We start from the raw sequence: 26,676 nt of genomic DNA, 5'->3' as shown, positions 1-26,676 counted from the left end.
ATACTGCTGTAAACAGATCCTGGGTTTGTTAACCATTATGTCACAGCCTGAAAAGGTAAAGTTAGGTCAGAAGGACAAACAAACACCAGGACTTCCTACAGCATAAGGAGTATGAGCAACCCCCACTGAGTCTGTTTTTAGACTTGATACAAAGCCAAGGCACTTGGGAATTAGAAGCCAAAGAGCACTTTCTGTCTGTAATACAGATGATTAAATAACCCCAGATCAGAATCCTGATTTCCCATGATTTGTGTGTGCAAATAATAAACAGCACACTACCCCACAATGATGTAGACAAGCAGTTAGGAGCTCACTTATTTTATTACACAGCTGAGAATATAAGACAACACTAAAACTTATACACTACAAAGGTATCACAAAACCCCCAAACAAATCAAGCTTTAACCTAAAGCTCCAGAATTTAATTACAAGGCAACATGAAAACAAATGTTGCTTGCTTTCCAAGGCACAACGGTATAAACATAAAAACTGCAAATGTGATATATTTAGTACAAAAATATAAATCTAGAAACTAAATATACAATCTAAATGACAAAACAGCACATTTCCTCCCATGTATAAACCTTAATTTAAAAAATTCAGCTTTACTCTCAGTCATGAAATGTAATACAATAACAATAAAAACTATTCTTTTAGTGACACCTACTATGTCCCTATTATACCAGCATAAATATGAGTACTCAGAACATTATAAATTTTGCTGCATTATACAAGAGAAGTTTGGCTGCTTTTTTTTCCCTTATAAAACTGATCCTCACAGACCTGACTCTGCAAAGTCTGATTTTATCCAGAGTTTGAAATCCTCCTTGAAAGACTGAGTCCTTGCTTTATTATGTTAATAACTTTGACATTAAATTATTACTTTGTTAAAAAATCTTTCTTAATTATAAACAGTGTTAAATTCCTGAAAAAGCATTCCTCCTTTAAACCTTGTATCTGAAAAACTTCCAATGCAAAGTGAATTAAAACATTGTTTTATTGCTAGCAAATACAAAGAACCGTTCAAGCAGCAAAGAACACAGAATTGTGCCAACTTGACTTTTTAATGAGCCAACAGTGAACTTACAAAGAAAAAACAATCTATTTTCAGCTCAGCCTTTCTCTAGCAAAAGAAAACATGAAAGTAATCCAGGTCATACAGATTTCAGATCAGTTCAGTAAAAAGAATCTCAGCAGCTATTCACAAAGCTGATTCCTTGGCTGACTGAATGTGATGTAGTAGCTGATTACAATAGAGCGGCGTTTGATGCTTATGTACAACCCCTTCGATTTCTCTCACCAGCAGATCTGGATATAAAACACTTCCTTCCTTTAAAACTTCTGCAAAACAAAAATATGTTTTATAAATCATTAGCTGTTCTGTGTTTCTCTATCCAAGTTCTCTCAAATGTAGCTGAAACCGAACGTGGCAATAGTTGTTCTATGAGTGGCGCAGTGATTACACCCCCATTCCTCCCTCTCCCATTTGCTGAGGTCTGTGTTTTGACATTTATGTTCTTGAACACAGGCTGACACACTAACAAATTCCAGGGAGCCTATCAAGCAGGCTGGGATATGGTCACATCCTGCAATGGTGGGGCTCTACGCTCCATATCCTGTTTACCATCTGTAAACTCTCTGGTAGTTCAGCTGCCCTGATATTTCCCCCCCGGTGAACACAGGACAAAACATTACATTCTGCACACAGGTAAAAGGTCGGAGCTCATACCCACTGAAACCTAAAGGAAAGCTCCAGCCTGTCAGGATTATCCTCTGTCTGGATGTGCCACTTTCATAGAACACTTAGAATGATGATTTAAAAAGTGTTGTTCAAAGTACATATGACTGAAAGTCTTACCTAGGACTGCATTTTGGAGATTTTGATCTGGGTCATCGAGATGTATCAACAGTTCTTGGTAGAGAAACTCAATATGACCTTCCATTGCAGATTTCACAGCACTGTCCTTTAAGCACTTAAACCAATTAGCCAAGGTGTGAGCAGCTGCCAGTCGTACATCACACGAAGCATCATCCAGACGCTTTAAAACCTCTGAAAAGGAGCATGTAAATAACCAAACAGCTCTGTGAACAGGGCAGTTAGCTTCTGCATTCGAAAAAAAAAAGTCTTCTGTCATCACTGAAATTATTGTTGCATTTATGACGTATTTCTGTCTTTTGAATATTATGAATACATGTATCACATTGTTCTTAGAAACACGTGGTGCATTGTTATTGGATTGTTATGTTGCCAAAAACATTAATAAAGATATACATGGAAGTATTTAGATTAGTTGAACATTCTCTAGCACTCCTAACAAGGCACTATGAAAGTCTATTCATGCATTACAGAACTACAGAGTTTAAGTACTTCTATGCTCTATAAAGTGCAGTATTTCTATCAAATGTTACTGTTTCAGTGAATGACTGCACTGCAGACTAGTTGAACATGCAAGGTGCAAAGCTATACTTTGACAATTGTCTGATCATGTACCCCTCCAAAATAAATATGTTTATTGTTAGATTCCTACTGTACTATGTAAGAAAGAGTATCTGTCATTAAGATGCTGAGACTGGGAAAGTCCAAGTTACTTGTATACATGAGAACATAAATTCTGGTACATATATGTGAATAGTCTGTACTTCTGATTCATGGATTAGCATTTAAACTTTATCCCAAGAAGCATTACAGATCCTAGCTCTATTTTACAGTACAGAACTCTAGACTAGTTCTGTAGGGTTCTCTTCTTTGGTTTTTTGGTTGTTTGTTGTTTTTTTTTTAGATAAAACCCCAACCCACTACCTATTCAAGTCTATTTATGGTACACTGAAATGGTTTGCTCTTGGCCCTCAAACACAGCACAGAGAACAATGTGACTTCCATTTATATACTGCAGCACTGTTCTGCTCTCACTATACTTAGCACATTATTTCATATAGACTAAACTCTGAAGCAATGCAGACGAGGTACTGGCAAGCCCTGCACAGACCAAAATATTGAGTGAAGTTCCATCTAGTGGCCTTAGTGGATAATGACGTTGGAAATATTGCTCAGTTTGGCCAAACTGGGAGCGAGGACATTTCCAAAGGACATGAACTTGTCTGTAATGCCCTTCAGTGAAGGGAAAAACTGCCATTAAAAACCTGCTACAGGAAGGTCTTGCAAGTGCTGTTGGAGTCACACTCAGCAATGCCTGCTCAGGTGTTTCACACCTGGAGTTTCTAAAATGTGTCTGTGTACTTTATACATTTTATGCAGCCTCTCTCAGCAGTTTAAACCATGCCTCAGTGTCTGCAGGATTAAGAAATTAAAATACCTCTCATAAACAAAAATGCTGCTAATGGTATGATTCTGTGAGCACTTTTTTTTTCCATTTCCTTAGTATCTATAAAATTACCCTCTAGGGGAGAACTACTGAAATAGTTAAAATACTCACTAAGAGAACACAGAAATAGCATTAGAATATGTCTATGGGAGTGAGATAAGAAGGGGTGAGAAATGAGTCTACATAAAATCTGCCCCTATTTGTACCTCAAATTGTTTAAAGGCTTTTTGCTCTTCATGTGGGATTAAAGCCAGATGCCACAGTGACATGCAGCAATATTTGTCATTTCCTAGTCTGTATTAGTGCTTTCAGTGCTGCAGTGAGTCTGCAGGTGATGTGGACAACCTGCACAGTGATTCCTAAAGCCATACAGCAAATCTGCCAACTGCTCCAGCATGGTGCTTTTCACCCTTAAAAGCTGAGCTAACTGTGATGCTTTGGGTAAAAAAAAGCAAATGTAATTCTTCCACATGGAGATCTTGATTTAAAAAAAAACACACCAAAACAACAACAATAAACAACCCCTCCAGTCAATTAAACATTTACACTTACCTGTGTAAGTGTTCTTAAATTTATCTTCATCAAACTGCCTCCCACAGGCTTTTAAAAAAGCATCAACAATACGACAAGCCATCAGTCGAGTAATTTTAGAGTCTTCATCCATGGAAGCAATGATTTGGGGCATTAGCTCATCTTTGACTTTTAAGATCTACAATTAATAGGAAAAGCATAGAAGAAAAACAGCTTTTCAGTCACTTTAAAGCAATATTTTTAGTGGTTAGAGCAGTTACCATTAGCTCTGACAGATACTGGTTTGCTTAGTTTAAAAAGTTAATTTTAAAAGTGAAAATCTCAGAAGCTATACAGCTCTATTTTTGCCTCTAAACTTTCTTGGAAAATGAAAATCCACCAGTCGATCATCCAGCTCATGAATGCTCAGTGTACATGCAGATGAGTTTTATGTAACTTGTAAAAGCTTTAAAACTTACTCGCCTGTAAAAAAACAAACCCCAAACTGTTGCCAGGGTTCAACCAAACCGGAGCTGAGGATGACGCGCCCGTACCAGGAGATGGCGCTCCGGCTCTGACAGCGAGCGATGGGATGGGATGGGATGTCTTGGGGAGAGTCGGAATTTCACTTTATTATGTACATTTCTTATCCATTAGTGAAAAAAAAGACATTGAGGCGTCGATTCAGAAAAAAAATGTTTAACTGGAACAGTAATCTTGATACCAATGTTTTTGTATGTATGAACTCAACCAGTTATGTGTGTTTAAGCACTTTTGTCTGTTATAAAGGCTATAAAGACTATGAACATTTAGTAACATTTTAATTCAATTTATTTTTCAGAAATGCCCTTATATTTTAAATATTTCCAGTGCATTATCTCCACGTGCCATTTTTGTTAGCAAAGATGCTTCAGAAACCCCCTCAGATTCAATGAATCCTTAATCACTGGTGGGTAACATCTCTGGAAGTGTAGTCCTTGCTAGGTCTCCACTTCAGTTTCTACAGATATTCTTCACATTCCATCTCAATTCCTCCTGCCCTTTCCAGGAGTCTTTCAGATTTTAATTTTTTCCCCTAAATGGACCTGTGGGCTCCAAGGCAACCAAACAACTTGTCTTTGCCACGTGACACAGCAGCATGTCCTGACTGGTTCCAGTGCTGCTGCACAGGCACAGGCTACGAGTCCAACAATGTCAAGTGCCCAAACTGTTGTCTTAATAGTGTGCAGTATTTTGTGCTACAGAATTGATGTTATATTAGAAAAAATATCTACAAAAATTTGATGCTAGCCAGTCCTACAGCTCAGCATCTTGCTGGCCTCAGGTCTCCTACCAGGACATCATCTCTCCACTGACTGTTTCAGTCATTAATATTCAATTACAATTAAGGAATTTTATTATGAAAACTGTCCATCCATCTGAAAATATTACTTACCATAAGGATTTATTCTTTTTTTCCCCCCTTGCATTTATTTTGTTTTCCTGCCTAAGATTTCAAAGGACGAGAAGGAGAGAATTTACCTCTTTTGGTGAAAGCATTTCACAGTGGATGAGAGCCCAAAGGCACAATACAGCTGTAGCACGGATGGCAGCTGCTGTTCTTCCAGCATGCCACTGCAGATTAGGAGCCAGGATGTCTTTTATCACAGTCTCAAGGTAGCTAGGGAACAGCCTGAAGCCAAAAATAAGAAAGCAAAATAAAGGTTCATGAGAAAGTGATAAAGAGACTGACAGGATGTAAAAGAGAATGTTCTGTCATAGAAATATAGACAGAAAAGGGAAAAAAGAAGACTCTAAAAAAAAAACCTAAATAAAATCATATAAGCCAATGTGATTGTAATGTATGTGATAAGATTTTCATAACTTAATTTTTCTAGATAATATTTAAACAAATACCTAACATTCATGGCAGGGGGAGGGTAGACTTTTTCCCACTTCAGACGACGCCCATGACTCACTGTTATCTTAGTAAACTACTTACCTTCTCTCTGTCTCACTTGCTCTGCCTGTGAAGTGGAGATAACACACCCCATGTGAGTGCTGTGAGGATTCATTAATATCTGTGAGGCCCTTTGAGACTGTCCAGTGAAAAGTATTTATAATGTCAAAAGAATGACTGCTATTGATGATACCTGACCTTCAGATCCTGCAGGGAGCCTACAAATACTTCAGCTCTCCCTTGGCTCCGAAACTCATCTCCCTCAAGGATGAGAGGTCAGCAGGATTTTCTGATGGTGACAGTCCCAATACTAGTTTGTTTTTATCACAAACACAAATTTGTGATGTTTTTGCTGATGCTTCTTCCTCCTCTTCTATTAAATGACTCTTATGCTAAAAGTTGCTGTGAGAGTCAGTACTTGTAATAGGCAGGATTCCCTCACAGCCATTTAATTCCATTTCAAACAATTTTAAATTAAGAGAGAAAGATATAGGTCTTACACACAAGTTAATTAATACTTTGCTGCATCAAAGAGACATTAATGCCTGTCTGTGGCAAGTAACTGGAGCTCAGGTTATTCACTGCCTTAAAAATCAGCTGGCAGCATACAAACAGATTGGCAAGTAACAGATTAAATCTACCCTGATTCCTGCCCACTCTGTTCAAACTTCTGTTCAAACTGTGACCACTTGAGTGCCAAACAGCACATCACCACCCTGGTGCTTGGCAGAAAGGGAAGAAGCTCTTGTTGACTTTTCTAAGAGTCCTGCATTTCCAGGATGAGTAAGTGGCCCATTCATGATGTGCCAAGCCACAGGAGGAACAAAACAGGTACATGTTAACAACTAACTTATCAGTAAGCACTTAAAAAAAAATCCACACAAAAGCAAAACAAAATCATCCAGCAAGGATAAACCAGCAACAAAAAAATTCCATAATAATATTGTTTCAATGTAATAAGAAATATAACTGTAGCTACTTCTTTCCTGTAACAACCTTTTACCCACTGCAGGTAGTCCATGTTATCTGGGTATAACCTGACTAAAGCACAATAGTTATCTACTGACACACAAACACCTGCAAATCTCTACCTGCAACATGATGAAAATAGATACACCTGGCTGCTGCTTTGCCCTGTGGCAAGGGAGCCCTGGGTGTCTGAGGAAGGCAGAGATCCAGCCAGTCCTGCTTCCTGTCAGCAGATGGCACTTAAGTAATAACAAGAAATCTGACATCCCATTAGACACATCCAAATCTGTAAAACTCTTTAGATCTATTATTTTAAACACATTTTTGAGAATTAATAATTTTCTATTCAAAAAAGTTGCTGGAAAAAAAAATATAACTAATGATCACCATCATTTGAAATTTCCTTTCAGCTCCAAAACTAAAAGCAGCTCTGTGCTATCTGATCAGTAGCTGCTTCTGTTTTTAATAAAACCTTCTATTAAAATGCAATGAAAAACGATCTGTGCAAACACAAAGGTAAATTCCACCAGCATTATGTTAACCATAATGCTGAGCTGCTTGGGAGAATCTTTGTTCTAGTGCCTTGAAATAGAATCAGTAAAGCAGTATCTGGCAATTATCTGACTCAGTTCTATGTCAGACTCAAACACAATTAAATGACCACACAACTGTGTTTAGCAGAATAACCAAAAGCCTTCCTATCCAAGCTGTTAGGATAATTTTAAGGAGCTAAACAAATTAATGGCAGCAGTGAAAGCAACAGTGCAACTGCAACTTATTGCTACTTCCCAAGACTATCTCTCATTACCATTAAGATGTATTTTTGCTGTTGGTGATACAATTAAATTCTCCTCTTTCCATTTTCAGATTTTATTGTTGTAAATCTGTGTAACTTAATTCTAACAGTGAGTAATTTCCATGAAAGTAAACAAGTAATCTACTGACAACAAAGACATTTCTTATATGAATAGGGAATTTAATATTGCCTCCTGAAAATATAGAAACAAGTAACAGCACACTTCACACTGAAGCTTTCAGTTCAAAAGGTAGGAAGACTACAGTGGAGAAAGTCTAGACTTGAATTTATTTATATATTTTTAAAAATTATTGCACTCCACCCTTCTAATCATTGTTCAAAAATACAAGTAAAATATGCTGTAGAAGATGGTGGGAAAGTCTTTTTTCTCCAAGACATGCCAACATGGGCATGGTTATAAGGGTTAAATAACTACCATGGTTATTACTTCTTAATGCCACTGTAGTGTTCAAATAGCTGTGTGAAATCAGACCCCCACTTACCCCTGAGAATTGATGGTTTCACTTGCTTTCTGGAACAACTGTGATAAAACAGTAAAAAGTTTTAACCGCATCTGGGGATCTTTGTTTGGCTGAAGACATGTCTTCAGAATGAGAATAAAGTCATCGAGAGCTTCACCTATGACAGGACCTAGAAAACAAGGAGGTAAAGCTTATTTCAGACTACTAATAAGTTCTGTTTAGATGTTTAACGTGTGAGTGCAATAAAATTTGTAATACATCTGGTATTAAAATAGTACTTAGCTTTCCCCTCTTGCATGGCAGCTGTTAAAAGTATCCACATTACATCGTATTAGGGGGGCCACAAATGCCCAGACTAACTCCTCATGGGCTCAGGTACCCACAGTTTTGGCTGTGGCAGTATGGTGCTCCCTGAGGATCTGTTTTCTCACATCTCATTTAGTCAGCTTGCTATTGCCCAGAGAAGCTGTGGCTACCCCATCTCTGAAGTGTTCAAGGCCATGGATGGAGCTCTGAGCAAACTGGTCTAGTGAAAGGTGTCCCTGCCCACAGCAGGGGGTTGAAAGTAGATGGTCTTTAAGGTCCCTTCCAACCCAAACTATTCTATCATTCCATGATTGTATGCAGCATGGACATATCCATGACACCCAGTAGTTTCTGGGACCATTAGTACAAGAGGACATTTTGGGTGGACTAATGCATTTGGGTGGGGGATTAATGCTGTTCCTAAGTAACTCTGAAAGTCTAAGGCTAGGCAAAAAATTTTGGTTTCATTAAATTTAATGAAAAATTATACTGAATCTGGTATGACCCTGACACCCCTCTCCATACAGCAACATTAATTACACTTTTTTCTTCTTTCAGGTTTTTCCACATGCAGCATTCAAAGAAAGGTGCTCATGACTCCTGGAGGCACAGGAAAGGGCATGGTTGAAAGGATCAGCTTCAAAAGTTGGCTAATAGAATTACTGCAGCAGCATTCTTTCTCCATGTCTAAGTGATGCTTATTTGCATTGTACAAAAGAATCTAAAATATGATGAATTTTAGGAGCTATTTGAAATAAAAATATTTTCTAAATTAATTCGTTAGTTTGTCAATATTTTCACACCTCTGATGAATTCTGTTTTCACCTCTAAACAATAAACAAACAGAACTCTAAGCTGTTATCCCAACATTTTAAGAAATTATTTTCCTGAAACTGAAGGAAGTTTGTGCCTTTCTCCTTGATAGGGATTAACATCTGCATGGTTTTAAAGACAAAGAGTACACAGAGACCGTACACAAGCTTCTAGCTGTGAATGCTCTTTCTGCTCTATTTTTGCAATAAACTACTCCAGGAACTTCTTCAGCTTTGCATCCCTGAGATGCACATTCCATTCAACCCCAGTCACTCAGAAAATGTTCCCAGAAGGAGACACAACACTGGCATTTCTGATGACATGAATATTCCTCACACATGGAACGGACAGATTGAAGTATTCAAGATTCCAAAACAAGTTCAATAGCATTTAATAATATCTGGAAATTTAATGTTTAAAATAATAATGACAAACCCCCAAATTTTCACTGTCTAGACTGAAGCAATAGAGGGTGTTGAACTGCAGTTTGCTAAATGTCTGTGCCAACAAATAGGTCTTTATTTTCACAGCATTTATTCAAAATACACCACTTCATGTGAGTTCTGAGACATTCATAAGCTACTACTATTATATCAAACTGATAACAGCAAATTCAACAGATGGAAAATAAACAAAATTAACTACATTGCTAATTTCAGCTTAAGCATACTTTCCTGGAAAACAGTAAAAACTGAGAAATGTGAAATGAGTAAAGTTGATTAAATTGATTAAAAACAACATTATGTGTGGGAATGAAAAGAAAGAAAAAAAAATAGCTCTAGGAGCTGCTGTGTCAGACAGAAAACACAGACAATAGCATATTACCAGTGTTGGGTGCAAGCCAAAATGTTTGCCCAGACATTTGATGATTTATTTAGCATTAAGGAAAACAGAGACAACTGTCTAGAAGTCCCTCAGTCATGGAAATGGGAGTACAAATATATAGAAAAGTTGGCCCCTCAGATCTTGCACTGAAAAAACTTTTTGTTCTTTCCACAGATGAAAACCAGAAAAAGTGCTTATGGCGGTAGCTGCACAAACCAGCAAGTGGGTGCTTCACACAGGTTTGATGAGGGTTTTTTTGAGATTCAAGGATTAAATGCATAAGATAGAGTCCTTTAAAATACACCTGTCCACATTTAACTATCTGCAGTAGCCACAATGATACTTCACCTGTAGCTGAAGTGACTGTCTGACGTCCCCTGTTCAACCAACAAAAAGGAAAAAAAACAAATTACGAGGATTTTCCATTCTAATAATCTTCAAATGTGTGTCTAGGTGAGAAGAGCTGCCTGTCACCATGGCCCTTGCTGTAGCTGCAACCTGGAGAGCTGTGTCAGAGTGGTGTTCACTGTGCAGGACTGAAGGCATGTGAAAAGTGCACCCAAGTGTTTCACTCATCTCTACACAGTCACGTGTTGAAGAACAACGGTGAGGAAGTGTTTGTTACAGAAAGTATCCTTTGAAAGACCAGTGAATGGATGGAAAAAATAGATACATTTTTGGACAGATAAGGTACATCAGTTTAATGCTCACCTATTTCATTTACCTGAAAGTGCACTTTTCCATAAGTGCTTTTAACAGGCTCCTTGCAGCCAAGGAGTCTTTTGCAATATGAGCTGCTTCAACATTTGTTTTGCTTTCCATCATGTTCTTGTGAAGTTTCTGAGTATTACACTGTTCATTACAAAACACAACCTGGCTGCAGGCTATGGAGATTGAGACTAATTTTTTTTTAGGATTACTAAATAAGTGGTACCTGAATGGGTTGCAATGACCTCTAACTGTAACACTTCTGGAGAGTAGCAGCTCCACCCATCACACGACACTGAAACCCACTCCATGAGCTGAATTATGTGCTGCTTGTAGAGACAATGAAAACTATCCAGTTTCTGCACTTCAGCTAATGAAGACATTGTTTTCTCCACCTGTTAAAACAGAGATAGAATACTTTAACTGAAACGAGATTAATAAAAAAACCCAAACTTTTAAAACTCCTAAGAACAGAAGGGGCACAAGAAGATTTTCATTGTTTCTACTTAAACAATCAAGATTGATATTTAATGTCTGCCTATATCATATCCATTAACTTTTACTTGAAGTGAAACATTTGTCCTGATTTCAAAATGAAATCATGAGGAACACAGCTACCTAACAGCAAAATGAAAGAGTCTCTAATCTGTGTGCAGACCTATCCAAAAACTAACCACATCATAAAAAAGGCTCTTAGTGCTTATAAAGATGCAGTGATTTTTCTCCTTAATTTAAGAATGATTTAAAACATTAACATATGAGGAATTTCTCACAAGCCCATCTAACAGGCTATGGCAGCTTCCAAAAACCATTGCTGTTGCAGGTCAGAGAAGAGCTGGCATTTCCCCTCTCCCCCTTCTTCCCCCCAGTTTAATTATGCAAGACGTTCTCTCTTGACAGTAGCTGGGCAGGATCATTTTGAAATTCTCAACTTCTGTTGCTTATAAGTACCAAAATTCACTGTTACATTGGAAATATCTTCTTCATATTTATAGTTAGACTATTCCATGAGATATGCAAATAAAACATGTACAGATGAAACACGTAAAAAGAACTACTAAATGAATTCCAGACGTGATCATGATGCTTGGCAAGGAAGCCTATTGATTTTCTTAATCACTTGCAGCAGATGTATTTCAAAGGAAAGGAAAATTTGCTTTTACAATTCCTGAAGGCAACTACCAGGAGCATAAAACTCCTCCAAGGAAGAGATTAAAAGCATGCTGGAAGCAGCATCTATAGTCTCAGTGATTTCAGTAGACAGGGAAGCAATGATGAGGAGCAAGACACCATAAGGAACCCCACTAAGGAATAACATGTGCTGCCAGCATGGCCAGTTCCAGCAGGGAAAGATGTAGTGCAGAGCTCTGAGTGACATCATTTGACTCTCAGTGCTTCAGTAGAACTACAAATTGTACTCATAGTTTTAATATTTTTAAGCTGAACTCAACCACACAAGTTAGCTGGAACATGTCTAGGACCTTTAGACTCTTACAGACTAATCACTTGCCAGACAAAGATGTTTTTATGGAAGGACCAGATGTGGAGAGAATAAATGAGAATTCTAGGAAAAAAAAAATATAAGTCAGGAATTGCTAAGGACAAAGGTTACTCTTAAGGCAGGTTTGCCTGCCTCAAGCACAATAGATTTCTCCTTTCTGGGAGCATTCTGCCAGCCAGCCAAAACAACTCAAACAAATGAATATATTACATATAAGTTATTTGTAAATTAATTGGAACATTTTACAGAATGTGTCAAGACAGAAACTGTTCCCCATTATTAATCCCACCATAACACACAAGGGTTTTTTTCCACTGAACAAGAGATACAAAATAATACATTGTTCACATATGATTTAAAATAAACTTTCAGTGGTTTCAAGAGTGCAATTAAAAAGAGAGAATAAATTAAATATGACTAGACTGATGCATATCTTCTCATTAAGAAGCATCTCACAGTAAAATAAAAATAAAAAGCAAAGGTGATTTTCTTTCCCTTATTCGAAAGTTTAATGACACGTTATTTTCATGCTACTATTTGAAGTGTGCCAAAAGAAAAGCTAAGATAGCACAGGGCACTGGTAATGAAACAAAACTTTATCCTTAGGTCACCAGTTAAACCACTGACAAGCTCAAATCATGCATAACAGACTCACAACTGAAATGGCTGCAGTCTCTTTGGGGCTGTAAACCACCCTCCTGCTCGTGCCACTGCTGTGCTCAGTTGGTGGTCTTGGTCCATTCCCTCAGCCCCGAGCAACCAGAAAGGTGATGGACACAAAGCAAAGGGGCCAAAAATCAGGCAAGACCTGAGTGTTCACCATCAGGTCCCATCAGTTGTGATCTCCACTATCTCAGTGATCTCCTGTCCCCTTGCAGTAAAGCCTGAATTGAAGCTCTACAATGCTAATTTTTGGATAATTTATGTTTATACTCAGAATCTTTTGATCCTGAATACAGATTTCTTCTCTGAACAACAAATTCATACTTGTACAGCAGCCGTAATACTTTTGTTCTGTATGTTCTTAAGCTCTTTTAACAGGGACTTCTTGCCTCCTGCAAGATGTACAGCTCACTTTGAAGTTACAGAACAGTCGGTAACTGGAGGAAAAAAATTAAACTCAAGCCATATTTGTCTTTGTGGCACTTTTGAAATATTGCAATTATGTAATCTCACTGCCAGATTTTCTATGTGTCTAGCTGAAAGAAAGGCTAATGAGAAAAAAGATTCTTATCCAAAGTCTTGTCAACTTAAAAAATCATCTGCAACTGCAGGAACATCTTAAACCTTTAATAATCTTGGGAGATTAACTTTTCCATATATGAAAATTAGGATTTATTGCTATGAGACTGCTTTCTCTGTAGGAGTATGAAGTTGTAATGTTTTAAATGGACCTTGCTGACTTTATAGTCCACTGCAGGGATAAACAGACAAGATACCACAAAACATACCAGATCCAACCTTACTTGGACAGATTTTTTGTCTCAAAAAAGCCCCAAGCAAACAAACACCATTTCCAACCCCTTCAGAATCCCACTCTTGCACTGGCTCTCCATTAGACAGATTGTCACCCCAACCCTCTTTGACCTGTGAAGTCTTTTCAATACTTGTTTCAAGCTTTGTTCTACTTTATTTCTTCCAGAATACCTCATGCCTCCTTGGAGGCAGCCTGTCAGCTCTGGGGCCATAAATACTGATGCTACACAGGCCTTTGGAATACCATGCCTGGGAGCAAGAGAAAAGGAAGTAGAATAGTCACCGCATTTAAGGTGTGTGTTTGAAAAAAGACAACTGGGAGAGGTCATAATTGTACTGCACGAGGATGGCTCGTTGATTTATATGATATTTAGCTCGGGGAAGAAAGAGGAAGAGAGAAATAAGGGGGTGAGATAATGTTAAGCCAAAAAAGCTCATCTATTATGTGGGCATGTACAGCTGTCCTTGATTTTAAAGCATTCCTGCGACATCTAAACTTTTGTTTCTGGTGTGGAGGTAAAAAGGTCAACTACTGTAAAATCAGTCTGATCTCTGGCTAAAGATTAAAAAATTACTATGAAACCATCACTTTTTTAAGGCTAGTAGAGCTCTTGATCTCTAGGTGAATTGTTCCTTAAAAGACAGAAAATAAATTTGAGTTTTTTCCTGTGTATAACCAAATATTCACTGGCCAGTGACTTATATCCCAAACTGTAAACCCAACTCCAATCTTAATTCTGTTATCAACCATATACAGTCTGTACAGTGAGAGAAGCACAACCTCGGACCATCCTCGAGCCATTACTCCCCACAACTAACTCCATTTAGACAAAGTGTCTCAATAGTAAAAGTCAGAAACAGAATAAAATATTAAACCAGCTCATAGTTTACCTTTTCTTTAAGGTCCTGAGAGGATGGTATTGCCATTATGGTCACCAAAACTTTCATTAGCTGCAAGCTAATTTCTTTGCAGTCTTCCTGGCACACTTCAATCAATGCTTGCACACAACAAAGCAACTGCTCCATATAAAAGACCTGATTTTTAACAAAAGCAGACAGTTATTATGTTTTCTTAGATAATATAACATTCTTTTTAAGAGATGGGAAATGACAGTAATAAAGTCTGAGCACTGTATAATCCTCTACATTGGTAACATATTGATAATTTAATGTTAGCTCTTCTGACTACCTACATTCTACTTTTTATAGAATACAATATAATCTTCCTCCCACACTGTCTGTTTGTATTTACCTTGTCCTGTTAGTAAAATAAATGACCCTGCTCTTAATCACACAATGGTTCCACTGGTGAATGGTGAATAAAAACATCAAAGCATTTTGAAGTGCTTGCTGATAGTACTTTCTCTTTCTGAAGTGCAATTTGTTAATTAATAACGTATTTGTTACAACTCTTTGAAATATTATTCCATGTTTGACTATTTTGGATGAACAGTGACAGTTAAATACATAAACCAAGAAAACCCAAGCGTTTGCTTTTATCTCAGCCAATTTATCTCATTTGATTCAATATAATTCATGTTATCTTGATTCAACTGATACCAGTTGAAGTCAATACTGTTGTCAGTTAGTTTGCCATGACTCCTATGATAAAGTGCATCAGACATTCATGGAGCTGTCAGTGAACAGAAGGGGCCATTGTTACAGACTTACTTCCCAAAAATAAATCAAGTCTAGGTAGGAAAAGGTTAGCTATAAATGTTATTAATCTCATGGACATGGTCAATCCTTAGCTAAACAGTGTCTGTGCAGCATTCACTGGCTAATATAGAGAAAGATTGTTTTCCAAGACTAAAGGCTAGAACAATTCCCCCAAACCTTCAGCTGCAGATGGATCTGACTCCTATAGCTAATGCCAAATGGAAGTGGTAAGCTTAAACCTCATAGCAATTTTGCAGATACACTTCAGGGAGTTGTTATCTGAACAATCAGGTTACAGTGCTTCCACTTATATGAGTTCCTAATCATCACAGGCTTCATGGAGATTAAGGTTAATTCCTGCATCACTGGTACATATTCCATTAGGGAAGAAACCTAATGAAGGAAGAACTTCAAACATATATCTTACATTGGCTCAAAAAGACAATTAGGCCAGATTCAGTCTGCACACATGAATAACTGTTTTAAGGGAAGCCTGCATCTGACATGAAATCAGAGTTTCTGAGGGCACAGCACTGGCCCTTTTTTGGTCATCTTAACAGCAGAAGCCTAACAAACCTCTGGTGGAATAAAAGCCAGGATTTCATTTGGGGAAAATTATAGGGATTCCTCTTGTGCAACTGTAACAGATCTATTTCCACATTTGAATAAGTGAAGGGAAAAAAGTCCTGCAGGTTCAAAAATCTCCATGCCATTTTGAAGAGAATCTCTCACCTCCTTGTATAGCAATTGATGAATATTCTTCATATGCTAAAATAAAAATGATTTTCAGGCTCAGCCATTAATTAAGGATACACTTGGGAGTAAATTTCTAATTAATAAAGATCTTCCTTCTAGATTCTCACTTCAAGAGAAGGAACCAGGCCCTAAAGTTTACACAGTGTGCTCCTAAATGCTTCCTTTTAAAATGGGAATTAAGAATACAAAACAAAAATAAGATGACATTAAGAGGGAATCTTTCTTCAGAAACCTGACATGCCAATTATAATGGACTATTTTAATGATGAGGATTGAGTACATGATCTTGTTTGGATTGTGAACACAAGGAATTTCAAAACATGGGTTAAACTCTGCCTCAGGATCAGCCAAGGTAGTCTTCTGTTAGCACAGTACTTACTAAACAGCTGCTTCTCTCCCTGCCATGCCTCTTCATTTTCCTACCACCATATGAAGCCTTTTACAGCAGTTCCCAAACTTGAACCCACATCTGCTGAGAGGATGGACTGTCAGTAAGCTTCTGGAAATAGCAGATTTGCCCAGAAAACCACGACATGGCCCAGGAAGGACAGGGAAGCTCCTGTTTTGTCTCAGACACACAACCACAACTATATCCTGAGATAGGGTGGGGTAGGTGTGCAAGGGACGGATAAGAGTGGGAACATTCAGGGAAAAAATAAGTAGGTCAAAACCTGTAGCCTGCTGTGTGTTTCCCAGCTTTCCTTACCTCTTCAGATCGCTGGCAAACTCCAGGCTGGGACAGTGTGTTGCCAAGCTGGGCCATGTGAGGCTGTAAGATTTCTTTTGGGCTCCCTCGAATCACTGCAGCCAGAACCATCACACAGGAGGGTTTGGGTGTCTGTTCAAAGGCTGAGGTGATCAACCTCAAGGACACCTTAGGGCTGACAAACGTTCCCATCAGTTCTGCTGCTTTCACACTCTGAAAAAGGAACAGGAAAACTTGAGAATTTTCCTGAAAACACAAAGACTGTGCAACATATCATGGGCTTTTTCTCTTTATGATTCCAGCTGTTACTTTAAATGCTCCAGCAGTTGCCTTGTAGGCCTTTTCCACTCGCTCAGTAATGATTATATGCATGAAGAAATTTTCTTGACGTGTTCAGTAAGCACATAATAAGGCATGCAAGCACCCTTCTCATCAGACAAACTTCCATGAGAAAGCAGTGCACAGAAATGAAGTGTACAACTTTCAGTGTAATAAAGTTTCTAGTTTAAAATAACCAGATGTTGCAGGTTTAGTGTTTTGTCCTCCAAATGCTGTTCCAAGGCTTACTCTTAATGGACCCACCCCCCATCTATTAAAAGCTATAACTCTAAAAACCTGAAAGAGGAATTTTTTTGTTATTGTACTATATCTTGAAGCTGATATTACAGATCTGGTTTAGTGTGGAAACACTAACATGGACGAACTGCCCACTGCTTTCCATTTCTTATTTCTTTAACTAAAAAGGCCTAAATTATTATTTATTCCCCATGGTGCTGGTACCCTTTCATGCCATCCCTGCCTTGCAGATGTATCAGTATGTTGTGTTCCATGTGAAATGCCACCATACCAGAGCTTACAGCCTGACTGATGCCCAAAGTTTACAATCACCTGCATGAATAAACAAAATACAATCAACTATTGCACCACTACCTGTGCAATAGCAAAACTTCTTCCTAACTTATGTGTTTAATGGTTGGCTCATTCCCACAAAGCTTATCTCTCTTTGTATATTATTTTTAGTCTAGTGATTTAGCTGTGGATTTTTAATTGTACCTAATTAATACTTGAATCACGCTAATCTTTTTGTCTCAATGGAAGAACACAGCCATGAGTTCTATAGTTGAAATCTGCACTATTTATAGCTGTTTCCTTTCACAAAGACTCAAAGGAGTTGTAACATACTCCATGTAGATGTGAACCCTGTCCTCCTCATTTACTATAGAGAAAAAGACTTTACTGCTCTGAAAACTGGACAATACAATTAAACAGTTCAAAAATATGAGTTGATACATTTGTATAGATCAGTTTACTCATTTTAACAGGGGAAAAAGGAAAAAAAAAGTAAGAAACAAAGGATAAAAGACCATCTGGTCTTTTGTATATCTCATTTGGTATTACTAGGCTGGAGAAAGAGATGGACATTTTCCAAGTTGGTGGCTGCTCTGGACTGGGTTCTACAGTTACAAACTATAGAGTATGTTATCACAGTACCCTGGGAAGCAGCATCACTAAGAGATAAAAGGCATTCACAAACACAAGTTGCTGAATCTTATGTTTTTGCACAAAGAAAAGTACAATTAAGTACTGCAATCATCTCCTAATTGGGAATAAATCTCTTGGAAGCACCTGTGAGAAGACTGGTGGTGGAATTTCAAGAAAGAGACAAGTATGGTCAATAAAAGGCGAGGGACAATTATGTGCTGCTTGAACACATACTTTTGAATTTAGAACTATAGCAATAAGCACATGATAGAAAATTTGGTCAGGATAGCAGGGCCACATGGCTTTACTCTCCTAATTATTTAAGTTTTCTTATAGCCCAACTCACAGCAAGAACCTAAAGAACAGTCTGATTTAAGGGTTGGCCATTTGGTTGGACTACCTGCATCCAGTAAGCAGAACACATTCTTCCAATATCCCAGAGCAATAACATTTGTAGCTGTAAAGTAAGTTACATGGATATTTTTTTGTTATACATATGTTCTCTTCCTTGTGTAGAAATATGAACAGAAGATTTTATCTTCAAATTGTAAAAACATTTGTACCACCTGTCCTTCTGTTGCCAAATTTATCTAATGTCTTCAACTACAACTGTTTTAGTGATTTGTTGATCAAAGTGTTGAAAGCATTAACTGTTAGAAAAAACGGAGCTAATTATTCCTCACAAATTACCAGCATTTTCCAAGCATTAAGTCAAGGATTCAAAAGCTGAATATGGGTATCACATGGAATAAACATACCTCAATATATAGTTGGATTATGGAGCAGGGGGAGATAAGTGAAATTAACTTGAAAGGGCATGACCTGCACATTTCTTTTACATTGAATTTATTACCTCAAGGCTTTTATACTTTAATCCACTGCTTATGGTTTTTAGAGAGGTCATTATGAATGCTTCATGGGGTTGGCATATGAACTAAAGTTTAAATACCTTCACTGTCGGTCTTCTACATTTATTTTAACATAGTAGGTAAGCACAGTGTTCATGTGCTTTTAACACCCATAAAAACCTGAGCCTGATCCTTCAGCAATTTCCAGTGACCTGTGGTAAGGTCAGACTCAGAGCTATAAAGGACAGAGTCTTTATTCAGTGTGCAACAACTACTGTGAGAGACTAAACTTACATTTTTAACCACTTCACTCTCTTCATCCAAGCACGACTGGTACAAAGTTCTAAGCAGCAGCTCCATGTGCTGTGTGATGTGATCCTCTGCATGCAGCAATAATGTGTACAGCAGCTGGGATGCTTTTACTCTTGTGCTTACAACCCAGTCTGTCATATCATGACAGAGACCTGGAAGGATTTTGGAGAGGTTTCTTGACACAAGTTCCCGACAACCTAGTCCTGGTCGAGTCACTAGAAGAAAGAAAGAAACAGAAACAAAGCAAAAGGAAATATCAAAGGGAAAGCAAATGCAAATTAATTCTCAGAAAAGTTTAAAAGTTCCAAGGTAAGAGCTCTGGGTATCTGTTTCAGCATAGAACAAAATATTCCAAATGCTTCTGAGGAATTTACCTGTGCAAGTTGCATTTCTTTAATATATATTGCAGAATTTACACTCCGCAGAACTCTTTGAAAAGTTGTGTATTTATTACTGGATGGTGATTTTGATTTCATGTTTTAAAATATTTACAGAAGAGAAAGGGAAGTTAATGTGTGACATTATCCACTTTATAAAACACACCTTAATAATTTCAATTTATATAGCAACACAAATCTCTTTATAAAAAACAAACTGAAACACACAGAGATGAACAAAACTCAGGGTAGTATCACTAAGTTAAATATAATTTAGAGTGGAAAAGAGAGGTAAAAGTCACAAATAGCACAGAGGACATGAGCTGCAATAAAACAGACAATGTCAATTGTGCCCTCTAAAGGAAAAGGTTAAAAGTGTATCTGGCAAATTGAAAGCAGAAAGGGCACTAACTATGGCTTGTACAGGTTCTGTGTAATAGATCAGGCCAGCAAATTGATAGTATTTTAAAAATCACAGCTATTATATGATCTCTTTGCTAAGGCCTTTTCAGGAAAAGCAGCTCATTGATGTGCCTCTTCAATCTCTCAAAAATTAAATAACACATTTAAATTGGCAAGAAAGATTATACAGGAGTTGAGGGGGGAAGGAAAACTGACTAAAGTAAATGGTCTGAAGACTACAAAAGGCTTATAAATGCTTATGAAATACCTAGAGCAGGGAAGAAAGTAAAATTCAAGCATCAGGATGTGAATTGCTGCTTCTTTTGTCAATGGAGGATAACATTTTGGATTATGAAAAGTGACAATGAACAGCAAAAGGTCAAATAAAGAAATCAACCTGAGACAGCAAATACAGACTGTGCATCCTATTCGACCCCAGGCAGAATTTTGTTTGAAGAATTCGGACCATCCTTTTCAGCAATTCCTTCATTTCAGATGTTCAAATGTAGGTATTTATCCCTGTAGCTACTCCTGTCAAAGACTTCCCTGCTATAAACTGTCTGCACCTGTATCCTAAGGCAATGACTGCTGTGGCTCAGTGGAAGCTGTTCAGCTGGGGGGATGACACCAGGTATGGGGTCTAACTCTGGTCTTCCTCTGACCTGCAGGATCTGTCACTGTGAGATCAAAGCAGGGGGGCTCCTGTGTCAGGTCCATTAGTCTGACAGTTGGACAGTTCAGTAAAATGTACCTTTAGCTCACAGTTGTAAAAACATATTCCAGTACATTCAATAAGTCAGAAGAAATGGCAACAAAGTATTAAAATACATCATTATCATACTAAAAAAAAAATCCAAAATCCAAAAAATCCCCCCTTCCAAAACCAAAACTGACCAACAACAAAAAAACAACCAAACTCAAATGTTTCTGGAAAGCAAACACAGAGGAAGGACACATATAATAAAAATCATCCATATACAGTCTGTGGTAGGACACCACAAATTATTAGCTGAAACTAAGGTATATTAGTGGCTGTGATAAAGTTTTGTATCTGTAAGATTAAGCAGCCAATCATCCTCTCCTCTGATTTTTCTTCCCTCTTGTCACATAAAGCCTGATTGTTAATAAGACATACAATTTGGAAGTAAAGATAAGCAGGAAGAAATGATATCTTAAAGTTAGCACTATCCTGGGACCCAAGTCCAAAATTACCAGGTCATTTCTTTAAGATATTCTTTAGTTACATATGTCATATATAAATACACACACATATTCACATTCAAGCCTTAAATGCATCATTCTACCAAGAAAATTAAATTAAATGTGGGGCTGGAATGTCACCCAAATTCATGAAGCATATTTCTTGTGCTAAGAAGATTATTTTCAAAAGCACATATCATTTAATTATGAAGTAACTGATAGATGCCACTCTAAAAAGCCCCAACAAAACAGCACACACACATACAAACCCCAACACACACCTAGAGAAAACTGACCAAGATATAACACTGTCAGCTGTACAAATGGTAATCCCTGTTTCAAGGACAAGGATATTAAGGCTTTTAGGACCTTCACTATATCATGGTCATTGCAAAATAAGTGACTGGAGCTCAGACATTCAACTTCATCACTTTATATATGTCAAAAGATTCTCTGACTACCAGAAGAAGAAATATGTTTCTGCCATCACCAGTGGGAGTAAAAGCACTCTTTAGAATTTACAAACCCCTGAGGTAAAATTATATATAAAATAAGGAGGAAAGAGAAAAAGTTAGAGAGGATGACAGATCAACTTGCCTGTCTTCAAAGCTAAACAGTTCTGTCATACCAGTCACCATTATGAAGCGCTTCCCCTTTCATTCAAGCATTACTGACTAAAACAACTTTAAAGAAAAAAAAAGAAGTGTAATTTCAGAGAAGAAAGGACTCCGGAACCCACTGTCATGGAAAGGATTTTGCTGCTGGGTATTCTGTGATGTGATTGTCACGTAGGCACAAGTCAAGCATGAACCTGTTCTTTCACACCAAAAGAGTTTTTGTTCTGTTAAGTATGAGTGCAGAAATCAATAAATGAGCCAGTTAAACCCTCTCTCTCACCAACTCCCATATGCATATTTTTAAACATTAACTTCATGAACCCGAGACAGGAAACAAGCTTCAAGCTACTGCAAACACAATGTTTTAAAGCCACCTATAAATCATACAGTACGAAAAAGTAATCTACCCATTCTGCATATCTTGACAGTTTTTTGTGTATAATAAAAGAAATTATTCTGTTCCCACATTCTTCATGTGCACTGTCGGACTGGTAGCATCCCAGTGTCTCACAGAGAAGTCTGAAATAATTTCACTGCAAATTTTTCTTCCACACCAATTACGTGGATCATTAATGCTGTGATCAGTTCTCATTACTCAAAGACTCAGCTCATCCTGCCTTCCTTTCCAGTCATCTCTGTGTCCATTGTGCACCTGGCTGCTGGCTGATGTAGAACTTTCTGCTGTTTCTGCACCACTGCTTTACCTTTTCTCCATCATAGGTATTTTCTCTTACTCTTTCTCCAAAATGCATTGTATGGTTAATGGAAAAAAAATAATGTAGTTATTGAACCAACATTTTTAAAATTTAAATTAAACATAAATAATTTAAATAATTTTTTATATATAAATGCTATATGTGATATTTTTAATATGTGCCACCCCTGTACATTAACTAACATTACAGCTTGTAATGAATATTACACATCCTGCTCTGCTGTTATTACTGCACAGCAGCTCTTGGAGACTATTCAGGAAGCAAAAACCACTTTCAGTGCAACACTTACCTCCTTTGGGATAATGAGATGGTGAAAGACTAAAATCCATCTTATCCTTCAAATCTTCTTCATTCTCCTTCTCCCACTGCAAGCCTATCTTCTCCCAGTAAGTCCAAGCCAGTTTCCTAGATACAAAATAAGAGTTTTATACCATCACGCCCCCACAAAAGAAAAACATTTTAAAACGAGACTTCTAGAAAAGCTGACTACTTAAATTCAGATGGAAGGATGGGAAGCATTCCTGCCATTTAACTGAGGTACATTAAGTAGAGAGTTTATGCTTTTTTTGTACACAGTGGACAGAGGTTTCCTCTTCCAAGGGATAATTCTGTCTCTGTCTACCTCTGTGTTTGTCTCTCTCACACTTGGATGTAGCATAAAAGGACAGTATAACAAAAGTTACTGAAGATAATGCAACATTTTGGGTTTAAGAAAACAAACAAACAAACAAAAGTGGGGGTTTTGTCCTCCAAGCAAGACATTGGTGAACACAGGAACACTTTCATGTGTGACATCTATTTGGGGGGAGGGAAAAAAAGAAGAAAGTGCTCCACTTACTCATTTTCAGGAATTTCATCACTAAAGCTGCCAAGTAACAAAGGGATAAGCTTGTGAAAATATGAATATCTATCTCGTAGGTGCAACAACCATTCTCCAATGACAGTTGTTACAGCATGTCGTACCTACAGGGACACAAAAGGACTATTTTATATATGTCAGGAAAATAACAGAAAAAAATTAAAAACAGTATTTGCTTTCTGTATGGTAAAGCACATCAATAGCCTCAGAAGAAATTAGAAGAAGCCAGGATTTCCTCACTTGCATGAAGCATCTTTAGTAACACCCAAGGTATCACACTCCCTTGCTTTCTCACTGCCTCAGTCACTCTGAGACTGTTTGCTGCACGAAAGCACAACTCTGAGAGGAAGACAAGGTACAGACCTAACTCAAAAAACTAAAATGTCATGGTTAATATCTTCCTGAGAATGTAAGAAATGTACATTTCTCTGGGATTTGTAGCTTTCCAAACACATCTTCAGAAGAAGATTTCCTCTGTTCACTACAAAGGAATGATTAAGCTAATTTTAAAATTACTGCCTCAACTGCATCTTACGAAAGGACCAATACTGTGTTTGTTAAGTATCTGAAAAGGCCACAAAATCAAGGCCTGGAGAGGTGTGACAGAGAGTTTAAGACAGAATTTAAGGTACTCATCAAAACAAAAAGGTGCCTACAATCTTCAACACCCTGCAGAATTAGGCAAGCAGCTGAATAGGTCACCAGCCTTGGGTTTGGACAGTTTACAGCTGATAAAACTTGTATGGGAAATTGTCCTGGTTTCAGATGGGACAGAGTTCATCTTCTTCTTATTAGCTGGTACAGTGCTGTTTTTTGGATTAGTATGAGAATGATGCTGATAACACACTGATGTTTAGTTGTTGCTAAGCAGAGTTTACCCTAAGTCAAGGACTTTTTGGTGTCTCAAGCTCTGCACAAACAGCTGGAGGGAGCAATGCCAGGACAGGTGACCTGAACTGGGAGTGAGTAAGGGGCTGGGATTTAATTTCTGGCTGGGATTAAACCACAACAGACATATTTACTTATCTCAATTGAATGAATGAAAATGGAAAACTGGGGGAGGAGGGAGGGAAACACAAAAAAAATTCACCCTGAAACAGATTTAAAATAAATCCAGACTAAAGAAAGAAGAGAAGCACACCTTGGGAATCTCATCAAATAATCTCTGGGCCAGATGAGACAGAACATCATCCACAGACTTTCCATTCCCGAACTGTATCACTGCTCCAGTAGCCTGAATCACATCAACACGAACTCTGTAGTGCTGGTGTGAAATTGTCTGCATTAAGGGTTTTATCAGAGATTCTGATTGCATGTGGAAGTGCTCTGTTAGGGCAGAAACACAGAAACAGCAACCATGTGAGCTGTCACAGTGAGTGGCATCCCTGTCCGTGGTAGGAGGGTAGAACTGGATGATCTTTAAAGTCCCTTCCCACCCAAACCACTCTGTGATTCTAAGCAGCACGGACATATCCATGCCACCCATTAGCTGCTGGGAGCAGCAGTACACGATAACATTTCGAGTGGACTAATGCATTTGGGTGGGGGATTAATGTTGTCCTATGATTCTGTGTCTTTATGTGGGTGACAGACCCGGAGTAACATTTCTGTAACACTACGAACAACAGACTGAATAATGTTGCAGCATTTGTGTAGCAGGCAGATTTAACTACACTGTATCAGAGCTGAACTAACTCCTCCTCCCGCTGTCACCCGCATGTAACAATTCAGCCTCCACTCCTGGCACGGCTTTTATCCAGCAGATCCTCCAAACCCCGCAAAGCACACCCGTGAAGGGTCTGTGCGACTTCTCATCTCTCTCTCTCCCTGTTCCCTCCTGTCCCTTCCTCATCCCCCATCCCCCAGGATTCTCGGGCTCGCACCATCCCACCGCTCCCCCCCTGCCCGTCCCTAAGCCCCACCTGGCATGGCCTGGGCACAGGCCACCGCACACCTGCAGCTCTCCCGCCTGACCTCGGCATAGTGGTCGAGGAGGGTGGCCTGGAGGACGCGGGCGATGTCCCCGAGGTAGGGGGCCGCGGCGGGGCCGCAGCGCTGCAGGAGGAGGAGCAGCAGCTGGACGAGGCCGAGCCGCAGCTCCTCGCTGGGCTCGGCGGCCGGAGGCGGGCACAGCCTCTGTGCCAGCACCGGCAGCAGCACGGGCAGCGCCTCGCAGGGCCGCTCGCCGTGGCTGAGCCCGTGCTGGAGCAGCTGCAGGGCGAGCTCCCGGCACCGCTCGGCCGCGTCCCCCGCCAGGCACCGCGACAGCGGCCGCAGCAGCCGCGCCGCGAACACCTCCTGCAGCACCGCGCCGGGCACCGCCCGGCCCCGCAGCTCGGCGCCGATGGCTTCCAGCGCCCGCAGCCGCGCCGCCCGCCCGCAGTCGGGCTGCTGGAGGAGGCTGAGGGGCCGCGACAGCGCCTGGCACAGCTCGGCCCCCTCGGCCCCTTCGGCCGCCGCCACCGCCATGTTCCGGCTCCGCGGGGGCGGCCGCGTCGCCAGGGACGCGCGGGGCGTTTGCGACGGCGGGAGCGCGCTTTACGGCAGTGCCGGGCACTGCGGGGGGACCGGGACGGGGAGACTGAGGGTGAGGGGACAGGGACAGAGTGAGGGGACAGGGACAGAGTGAGGGGACAGGGACAGTGAGGGGACAGGGACAGAGTGAGGGGACGGGGCGGGGGGATAGGGACAGAGAGGGAGGACAAAGAAGGGGGACAGGGACAGCGCGGGAGGGCAGAGCCAGAGGGACAGGGGCAGCAGGGTGACAGCCCCTCCGCGGCTCTGCCCCGCGCTGAGCGCACCCCAAAGCACCGGGGAGGCGGCGGTAGGTTCGGTGGGTTCAGCCGGTTCTGCAGGTTCAGCCGGTACCGGCAAGGGGGGACCCGCTGTTTGATCACGCGGGGAAAAAAGGATGCAAACCCGGGAGAGCCCCGAGGGCGGTGGAAGGGCTGAGGGGAACGGGAAAGCGCCGGACCACTTTCACATGTATCGCTTCTTCCTCCTGTTTTCTCCCTGGAGGGATCAATGGGCACTGGCAGGAACTCACCAGGTTCTGTAGCAGCGTTATATACTTTGTAGTGTTCATTTGTATTAG

At 39.5% G+C, this 26,676-nt stretch overlaps 1 protein-coding gene across 1 annotated transcript; it reads right to left on the bottom strand.

The window, feature by feature from the left end:
• Positions 1-302: 302 nt before the first annotated feature.
• On the bottom strand, positions 303-26,078 carry DNAAF5 (dynein axonemal assembly factor 5). The gene is made up of 13 exons (XM_064673099.1): positions 25,505-26,078; positions 24,724-24,908; positions 23,562-23,686; positions 23,013-23,128; positions 19,394-19,626; positions 16,770-16,982; positions 14,540-14,683; positions 10,898-11,066; positions 8,041-8,188; positions 5,355-5,505; positions 3,876-4,032; positions 1,859-2,050; positions 303-1,341 (listed from the first exon to the last, which is right to left on the bottom strand). The coding sequence occupies exons 1-13, from the start codon at positions 26,049-26,051 to the stop codon at positions 1,202-1,204; spliced, it is 2,520 nt and encodes an 839-aa protein (XP_064529169.1). The 5' UTR covers positions 26,052-26,078; the 3' UTR covers positions 303-1,201.
• Positions 26,079-26,676: the final 598 nt, after the last annotated feature.

This window comes from Pseudopipra pipra, chromosome 16, assembly GCF_036250125.1.
Source record: "Pseudopipra pipra isolate bDixPip1 chromosome 16, bDixPip1.hap1, whole genome shotgun sequence".
NCBI lineage: Eukaryota > Metazoa > Chordata > Aves > Passeriformes > Pipridae > Pseudopipra > Pseudopipra pipra.
Note: the sequence above shows the minus strand (reverse complement) of the source record. Positions and strands in the feature narration are given on the sequence as shown.